The 9,732-nt window shown below is 51.7% G+C and overlaps 1 protein-coding gene across 1 annotated transcript; it reads left to right on the plus strand.

Moving 5' to 3' along the window:
- Positions 1-239: 239 nt before the first annotated feature.
- On the plus strand, positions 240-7,593 carry LOC106889214 (solute carrier family 2, facilitated glucose transporter member 11-like). The gene is made up of 9 exons (XM_014944042.1): positions 240-389; positions 1,117-1,246; positions 1,425-1,573; positions 2,619-2,806; positions 3,178-3,288; positions 3,772-3,873; positions 3,999-4,074; positions 4,893-5,020; positions 5,694-7,593. The coding sequence occupies exons 1-9, from the start codon at positions 269-271 to the stop codon at positions 5,892-5,894; spliced, it is 1,206 nt and encodes a 401-aa protein (XP_014799528.1). The 5' UTR covers positions 240-268; the 3' UTR covers positions 5,895-7,593.
- Positions 7,594-9,732: the final 2,139 nt, after the last annotated feature.

Here is a 9,732-nt window from a genome sequence, read left to right on the forward strand (position 1 = left end):
GCAGAGGGCTGGGACTACAGAGAATTACTGGTCTCTTTTTTTTTTTCCTGGTTTTGCACAGAAATTCCTCCTGGGACACATGAAAACTTTCTCACAAAAGTTTCATAAGGATCGTACTATTAGATGAAAAATACCTGTTTCAAAAAAGGAGCATTTTTCAGAGGCAAACTCCCAGGTGTGGCAGGTTGGATCCAGCAGGTGAAATGTGTTACCTGGATGAACCTGACACACACGTGCTCACAGCTGTCTCTCTTCTCCCTGCAGGAAGATGTCCCTGCTGCTGAACAACCTCTTTGTGATCACGGCCGCGCTGCTGTCGGGGTTCAGCCGGATGGCAAGGTCCTTTGAGATGATTATGCTCAGCAGGTTTTTCACCGGCGTGAACGCAGGTACGGCGGGGCCAGAAACACAATGGGGCAAATGTGGTAACAACCAGCAATTAGAAACAGGAGATATTTAAGTAGAAATGATCTGAGACATTGAAGCAATTAGTCCTCTGGTCTGACCACACACATGTACATGAATGAGGAAGTTGTATGTACAGATTGTATATTTCGTTTCTAAGACTTTTTTTAAAAGCATAATTGGGCAGATTTGTTTGTGTAATGTATGTGAGAGTGTCTGTGTGCTCTCTGCACACAGGGAGGGCAGCCCTGGGAGAAATTGAGCTGAAAATTGAGCCCTTTCTGCTTGTAAGAAGGTTATCATTCCTTCACCAGCACAAGCACCAACGTTAAAGCTTTTATAAAAGCTCATCCAAAGGAATAATGATTGATACAAGTGACTTAAAATAGCATCTTCCCCCCAAAACGGGGGACTAGAGGGAGCATCACTTACAACCTTGGATTTGGTGCTCAGACCAAAGAAGTGAGGCCCCAGCAGGTTTCAGTGTCATTATCCACGACTGCTTAGGAGTGTGGAAATGTATGTTTAGTAGCTTATACAATGACTAAGAGTGAAAGTGAAGGTTTAGGTAAATAATAAGTGCTGGTAGATCAGTCATTACTCGGCCTGTGACAGGAGAGTCAGGCTGGTGATCTGGTGAGGTGGTTGACTGTGTTTGTTGTCCTCTCCTCGGCCTCCGAGCTGAGGTGGGTGTTTCTCTGCCTTGCCCAGGTGTCAGCATGAACATTCAGCCCATGTACCTGGCAGAAAGTGCCCCAAAGAAGCTCAGGGGGGCCGTGGCCTTGACCTCGGCGTCGTTTACAGCCCTGGGGCTGGTGCTGGGGCAGGTTGTTGGACTCAGGTAATGTAGAGCAAGAAGCCCAGATTATGCTTATTAAATCTTTCTCTTTTTCTTTTTGTTTCTTTCCTACCCCTCTCTCCTCTTTCCTTTCTGGTGCCCACAGGTGGCAGAGGACGCTGGGCTCTTGCCATGTTGTAAAATGTACTGAGCAAAGTATGTTTTGGGTTTTTTCCTCCAGGGAGCTGCTAGGAGGGGAGGAGAGCTGGCCCTTCCTCTTAGCTAGCAATGCTGTGCCTGCCCTCATCCAGCTCACGGCTCTGCCTTGGCTCCCTGAAAGTCCCAGATACCTCTTGATCGACCGTGGAGATAAAGAATCCTGCATCTCTGGTGAGTTGAGGGTGACTCAGCCTCTCGCTGAGCACCTGAGACCTACTGACTGGGCAGCTAAACACTGAGAAGATTGGATATTCTTAAATACAGCCCAGGGTGTTTGCTGCAAAGCAGCCTTCAGACTTCTTTCCAACACAACTACCCTGTCTGGTGACTGGCAGCCTCCTGAGCAGAAAAGCTTTAAGCCCAATACCGTGGCTATGTCACTGATCCCAAGGATAATGTTTTCTAAACCAGAGGACCATGTTTGGTCTGTACAAACTGTGTTTGTAATTGCATGAGCTGCTGCAGCACTAATCAGTGCCCAGGCAGTGGCTGGGTGTGTGTTTGTGTGAACAACCACAGCAGTTCTGGACACGGAGGAATCTACACTTTGGTGCATCCTGCCCTTGTGCACAGGCTGGGCACGACTTCCTGCCTGTAGGAAGTGTCAGATCAGGTTCCAAAGATGAACACTTCCTCTTTCCAGACTAAAGATCACTCTATAACCTTAAATAATTTGATCTATTGGGATAATTGAAAGACATCTTCCTGCAGAAGGCTGCTGCAATGGCAGGGTCGGAAGATGGGACTTTTGTTCACAGTGACAAGTATGTTTTGTAACTGTGAAGTGAAACCAATTGTGGTTGAAGAGCTCATGACCAAATCTGCAGCCAGTTCATATTAAGGGATTTACTTAGATTTGTAGCATATAAATCCCCGTATCCAGCGCGGCTGGAATTAGGTTCTGGGAAATATGTACTGGGTACCCAGAATATCTGAACTGCCTGCCTTTCCCAGGAAGTCACCCAAGGTCTGTGTCAGAAGCGCGGCTGCTGAAAGGGCACGGGTTGGAGATACTCTCTTGTCAAACAAGGGTGAGGGATTTGCACTCCCTTTGCCCCAAATCCTTCACAACCACAACTGGCCACCTCTGTGAAGGTGACCCCACTGTCACAGAGCCCATCCTGCAGCTTCCTGCAGCCATCAGGAAGGTTCGCCCTGCAGAGCCGGCAAAAGGCGGGTGAAGCTCAGAGGGTGAGAGTTTCCCTTGTCCTTGCAGCCCTGCAGAGGCTCCGAGGCAGCGGTGACCTCGGCGTGGAGCTGGAGGAGATGCTGGCCGAGCAGGCTGCTGCCAAGGGCCAGAGAGCCAAGAACCCTTGGGAGCTGCTCAGGAACCCGTCCCTGCGGTGGCAGGTGCTGAGCGTGGTGGTGCTGAGCAGCGCCATGCAGCTCTGCGGCAACGACTCGGTGAGCGGGGCAGCCACGGGTGCAGGGGCTGGGGTTTAACAGGAGAAGGAGGACCCGTGGTCTGCTCCACCTGTGGAGACCTTCAGGCCCCAGGTGCTTGGTTCCTAAACAATGGCTGTGCCTCGTGAGAGGCTGTCGAAGTAGCCTGTGTGGCGGCACAGTCGTCGTCCTCGGCGTGGAGACCTTCAGGCCCCAGGTGCTCGGTTCCCAAAGCCCGGCTGTGCCTGGTGGCAGGACTCAGAGGGTGCTGTTGAAATAGCCCGTGTGCCGGCACAGTCGTCGTCCTCGGTGTGGTCCCTGAGGGGCAGCAATGGGGTGTATTCCCAGGTGTTTTCCCTCACGGCTTTCTCCTCTCTTCTCTCTCTCCCCAGATGTATTTCTATGCAGCGTATGTGTTCCGAGAGGCTGGAATCCCTCAGGCCAAAATCCCGTATGTTGTAATCGGCACGGGGAGCTGTGAGCTGATGGCGTCCGTCACCTGTGTGAGACCCGTAACGCGCTCTGTGACACGCAGCCCGGAGGCGGGAGGAGGCTCTTCCTTACACATTTTGGGGGGGCCTTTAGCACCAGGGAAGCCCCCCCCGTGCAGCAGCCGGGCCGGCCCTCAGCTCTCAGGCCCGGGGGGTTCATGCAGGAGTGTTCTGTCACACGCTGCGTCCGCAGCGCCGGCTGAAAGCACTGAAAAGCCAAACTTCTTGCTGCTGGGGGGAGTGGAACCAGTCCAGCTGCAGCTGGGACCTTCCCACCCGCCCTGAACACGCTCCCTCCCTGACTCCTGCCAGCAGAGCCCTCCCTTCGAACAAGTCCTCTTTTTTTTTGGACAAAATCCTTAAAAGTAGCTGTAGAGCGAGCGAGGCGCAGGGTGTTGACATGGGAAGAGGGAGCAGGCGGGAAGTAGAAACACAAGTTAAAGTAGAAACACAAGTTAAAGATCTTGCTCTGTCTCCCCGTGTTCCTCTGTGCAGAACATGATCATAGACTACGCCGGTCGGAGGCCGCTGCTCCTGGGGGGATACATCTTCATGGCAGGGTGGGCCGTGGTCTTCATGGTCGCTCTCAGCCAGCAGGTAACGAATCTGATTGAGTTAAGGGGGATGGAGTTGGGCTTTGCCCTTGGTACCAGTGGGGTGTTTGGTGGTGGCCCATAACCCTACGTGCCCTCCCTGGTGCCCGTTGCTCTCTGTGGCTGCAGACGCAGATCAGCTGGATGCCCTACCTCAGCATGGCCTGCATCTTCGCCTACATCCTCAGCTTTGGAATCGGACCAGGTCAGTTCCCCAGGGGTTTTCACCAAAACTTTTGGGTGCCTCAGGAGCTCGGGATGTGTGCAAGGAGCTATGGGACCTCTCAGACCAAGGCAATTCCTAACACTAGAGAGTGACACCTGATCATTCACGTGCCGACACCTGGCAGCACAGTTTTCACCCTGCTCGTTACCTGCTAACGGGCATTCTCCTGGCAGAGCCCGTGAGCTGCTGTGGTTGGGGGGCAGCAGGAGGCTGTGTGTGTGCTGGGCTGTGAGCAGATGTGGGGCTCTGTTTGCTCCATGAGCTTGAAGGGAGGTGGGTAACCTGCTAACGGGCATTCTCCTGGCAGAGCCCGTGAGCTGCTGTGGTTGGGGGGCAGCAGGAGGCTGTGTGTGTGCTGGGCTGTGAGCAGATGTGGGGCTCTGTTTGCTCCATGAGCTTGAAGGGAGGTGGGGAAGAGAAGAACCGAGCTGCCAGCATCACGTGCCACAGGAGCTGGCAGTGACTGTCCCTGTCCCCCCAGTGCCATAGGGCTGAATTAATAATAAGCCACTCTCACAGTTGGCTCCTAGAGAGAATAACGTGGATTTCCAAACCTTTCCCAGCAGCTCATTTTAAGGTGAGAGAGTTTGAATAATTAGCCAGTCCTTAATATTTAACCTAAAAATTCCCCGGTGCAGTAATTCTCTATTACCACTTGTTCTGGCGTTATTATCTAGCGAGAATAATCTCCTGAATACTAATTCACTGCTCTCATGTACTTCATGTTGCTTCTGCTCGTTAGTGTTATTAATACAGTGTCTCCAGCATTACTCACCTTCTGACTGCTCCTTTTCCAGCGGGTGTAACAGGAGTTCTGCCCACTGAGATTTTTGACCAGCTCTCCCGCCCGGCCGCGTACATGATCTGTGGTTCCCTGCTCTGGTTCAACCTGTTCCTGGTCGGAACGGCCTTTCCCTTCATCGTGGTGGGTCCCCGTGGCAAAGCTGTGTCCCCGTAGCAAAGCTGTGTCCCCCAGCTCTGCCCAGTTTGTGCTGAAGGTTGGGATGGTCACTGGGGGCAGGGACAGGGCTGGGGGGTCACAGCCACAGAGAGGCAGTGGGACAGCCCTGACGTGGGAAGTGTCTTTGTGAGGAAAGTGCCCAGAATTCCCCCAAACCGAACTGCCTCCGTGTTTCCCGCGGTGATTCCCGATGTCGGGCTGGAAGCAGAGGAATTTGGGGCAGGGATGGCCGATTTTCCTCCTCTGCCCTCAGCTGGGAGCAGCTGGGCCTGGGGAGGAGATGGAATTCTCCTTGCCCAGACCCTAGAACTGTTTCCGAAGGTGATTCCTGCAGCAAAAGGGAGCAGAACTCCACAATATCCCACCCTGCTCCTTCCCTGCTGGGGCTCCCCATTCTGTGCCATCACAGAGTGAGAAAAATGGAAAAAGCCATTTTGAGATGCTCTTCTTGCTACATCAAATTTCCCAAACTGGGCTGGGGAGCAGCTGCCCCAGGTGTGTGAGCCCCCACCAGGGCCCACAGAGTTACCCCCTGGTAAAGTTGGTCCCTGCAGACACTGGGATTGGTGGCCCCTTTGTCATCAAACAGAATGACACTCATGCTCTCTTCTTTTTTTTTTTTTTTCCCTCCCCTCAGAAAAGCCTCGGGCATTTCTGCTACGTCCCGTTCCTGGTGGTCTGCGTCTGCACCGCGCTCTACATTGGGTTCTTCCTTCCCGAGACAAAGGGAAGGTCCTTCCTGGAGATCTCAGGGGAGTTCAAGAAACGGAACTTCAAGGCTGGGACCCACGTGGGGTTTTACAAAGGCCCCGAGGAGATCAAATCCACCGTGTTGTAGCAGAGGAGCAGAGTCTGGTACCTGGGGAAGGGCAGCAGCGGGGAGGCCTCCTGCAGGGAGAGGTGGGGTCAGGGACAATCTGTCACCATTAGGGGTTCACCCAGAAAAGAGGTACTCAATCTGATAAATCCCAACAAAAGTGTAATAATCTGGTTTTAGTGCAAAGTGACAGGTACATATTTTAGGATCCGTATTAGAGAGCGACCAAGCGATGCCTCGTATCATCAACCCCCACCATGAACACCTGAGCAAATCTCTGCTGAATTTCTTCTGCATTTCTCCTCCACCCAAACAGCAGCTTCCATCCCAGACACCGGCCTTTCTTTGCCCCTGAATTTGGGCTCCCTGACACAGAAATTAATACGATTAAGTTCTGTTTTCAGACACTGGCTGAAATCCTCAGTCCCTTGTCTTGGTGCTCCCGTTGTTTCTGTTATTAAGTGATTTGGAATAGACCCCTCCTTGTTGAGCAATAGCGAGCAGTTAATTATTTTCAGCTGTAAAAACATGTGACAGATGGATTAGGGAGAAAGCTGCTGGTACTTGCTAAGTGGCTTATTATGCAACTGACTTTTGGGCATTGGTTCATGAACTATTTATTCTGGACTGCTTCTCTTCACACCCTGTTTGTTGTCTGCCAGTCCCACCTCTAACGCCCGGGGGAATCCTCTGGTCCCCTGGTTCTGCTCTCGGAGGCTACAGGGGGTCCTGGGGGGTCCTGCCCCTGCGCTCTGCGGGGGGACAACGTGGGGAGGAGATCCCATGGCACCAGCTCGGTCTGGGTGTGGAGATGTGGATCCCAGCAGGACACTCTGCAGCAGGTCCTTGGGTGTCTCCAGAGAGCTCACTGGAAAGGACCCCAAGGGGCTGCTGGGGCTCTTTGGCCACCCTGGTACAGAACCGGGCACCGCTCCCAGTTACAGATCCCCTTCCCCAGGCACTGGGGCAACTGGTGACGGTTCTTCCAGTTTCTTCTCAGAAAACCACAATCAAGCCATCTCTCTTCTTTTTGCTTTGTGTGACAGTCGCAGCACTGCTGATGGGTGCACCAAAGAACACATACAGTTTCAAAATAAGCAGTTAAAGCTTCTTTCAGTGTATTTTTGGACTTTTTTTTAAATACAGCAGTTTTGAAAAACAGGACTGTAAAAATCTGTGGAGTGCGTTGGTGTCACGCTGGGCACAAACAGCAGCAGAAGAGGAGTCTGTGCAAGGACTGGCTTTCAGAGAATCACAGAATGGTTTGGGATGGAAGGGACCTTAAAGCCCCCCCAGTGCCACCCCCTGCCCTGGGCAGGGACACCTCCCACCAGCCCAGGTTGCTCCAAGCCCCCTCCAACCTGCCCTTGAACCCCTCCAGGGATGGGGCAGCCACAGCTTCTCTGGGCAACCTGGGCCAGTGTCTGTGGCCACCTCACGCTGAGCTTCTCATCACCCAACACCCCCCCAGTCCTTCCCCCAGGGCCACTCTCACCCACCCTGGGGCTGTGCCAGGGACTGCCCCGACCACGTGCAGGACCTTGGCCTTGACCCAGGTGAACTTCATTAGGTTCACACAGACCCACCTCAACCTGTCCAGGTCCCTCTGGGTCCCATCCCGTCCCTCCAGCGTGTCACCCGCCACACGGCTCAGTGTCTGTCACTACCTAAAGCTTATAAAATAGGAAAAAAAATAAAACCAAGCTTGTGTTCCTCTGTGGTTGGTGCTATTTTAGAGGTCATTCATCTGCAGCCACGGGCACGAGCAGGTGTCTCTGCAACAGCAAGATTTTGAAATATGCGGGGTTTTGAGACGGGACGATGGAGACGGTGGCTCCCTGGAGCTGGGAACTGCAGGGACACCCTGGAGAGAGCGATGAGGGATGGAGGGACAGAGTGAGCCCCACAATCAGAGAAGAATTGGTTAAAACTGGGTGAAGTTTCCCAAGGCCCAGAGGTCTCCTCACCTTGGCCAGGCCCTGGAAGGACAGAGCCCCCTCACCCCACGCTCCGAGGTGTGTCCCCTCCGTCGCGTGGCCCCGCCGAGCCCCGGGGCAGAAAACACTCCTCCAACTTCAGCATTTTATAACTGTTGCCCCAAATCGGGTGTCTTTCTTTAGACTGATTAAGCAAAGTCAAACAGTGGTTACATTTTAATTGGTCTAAATGGTTACATTTTAATTGAAGCATTTAACAAGTTGGTTAATTTTTACTGAATTAAAACACCTTCAACTGAAAATTTTTTTAAAAAAGGGTGCTTGTTCAGGTCAATTTTCTTACCCTGTGAAGTGCTGGGCACAAATCCATCGGAAAAGGGATCCCCAGGGACGCAGAGTTCATCTCAGTGTTTACAAAAAAAGTATTTAAAAAAAAAAACAGTGCTTGTTCAGGTCAATTTTCTTAACCCTGTGAAGTGCTGGGCACGAATCCATCGGAAAAGGGATCCCCAGGGACACAGAGTTCATCTCAGTGTTTACAAAAAAAGTAAAGGTATGATTTAACCTCGGCCTGGGGAGCCCAGCCCAGTCCACCCCAGTTTGCACCAGTCCCTGGAGTCTGGCTCCCATCAACTCCTCCACTGCCCCTCCCTCACCTCCTGCCCCTGGTCCAGCAGCTGCTGCTGGAGCTTCTGCCTCCCCAGGTAAAGGTATGATTTAACCTCGGCCTGGGGAGCCCAGCCCAGTCCACCCCAGTTTGCACCAGTCCCTGGAGTCTGGCTCCCATCAACTCCTCCACTGCCCCTCCCTCACCTCCTGCCCCTGGTCCAGCAGCTGCTGCTGGAGCTTCTGCCTCCCCAGGGACCCACCAGAACCACCCACTTCACCCAAATTATCTGCTGTTTCACCAGTAACGACCCAGTAACAACAAACTGTGTTTGCTGCCGCAGCCCGGGAGGGGCTTCTCTCTCGTTTCCCCCCAGGAGAGTTTTTGCAGTAGGTGTTTTTCCCTTTCTGCTGTTATAAAACGGCAACAATTAAGTACAGAAAGAAAAAAAACCCAAACAATCTGAATCCGACGTGGTTCAAATAACAGTAGGGGTTGGCAGCTGAGAGATACCAAATATCTTGGAAGTTTTTGCAGTAGGTGTTTTTCCCTTTCTGCTGTTATAAAACGGCAACAATTAAGTACAGAAAGAAAAAAAACCCAAACAATCTGAATCCGACGTGGTTCAAATAACAGTAGGGGTTGGCAGCTGAGAGATACCAAATATCTTGGAAGGAATTCTTTTTAAAAAGCAAAGAAAATGGGATTTAAGAGCATTTCTGGCCTCTCACTTCGGAAGCACCGGGTTTGCTTTTCCCTTCACGTACCCGTCCTGTCTCTCTGCCCCCATCGATCCCACTGGGGGGGGAACCTCCGCCCCTCAAAGTACTTTCAACATATATTTGTGTTTATTTTCAAGGTCCCTGATAGTGGCCTTAAAGCCTTTTCATTTCGAATACCTCCCAAAGATTTTACTTCATCTCATCACACAGAGTTCCAGGCAAATCCACACGAACAGGTGGGGAATCCCCGGCTGCGGAGACGGAGCGGTCACCGGGGGGGCTTTATTCTGGGCTGGCTCTGGCCTCAGCAGCCAACCACTGTGAAACAACTTCCAGCAAAAAAAATAATAATAGAATTGAGCTTTTACAAATATTTTAACATTTCTTCCACAACCACCTGGATGGAAAACAGGAAACACAAGTCTCTCGCAAATTGATGACTTTGAGAAGATGTTCTATAAAGCAAACTTAGTCAAATGCCACGCAATGGTTTCCTATATACACTTTTTTTTCCTTTATATCCCTTTAAACTGGTATTTAAAATCCCCTTTAATTCTTAAAAATACTTTTATAAAAATAAAATACTTTGTTAG

Source organism: Calidris pugnax, unplaced genomic scaffold (assembly GCF_001431845.1).
Source record: "Calidris pugnax isolate Ruff unplaced genomic scaffold, ASM143184v1 scaffold138, whole genome shotgun sequence".
In the NCBI taxonomy this organism is placed as follows: domain Eukaryota; kingdom Metazoa; phylum Chordata; class Aves; order Charadriiformes; family Scolopacidae; genus Calidris; species Calidris pugnax.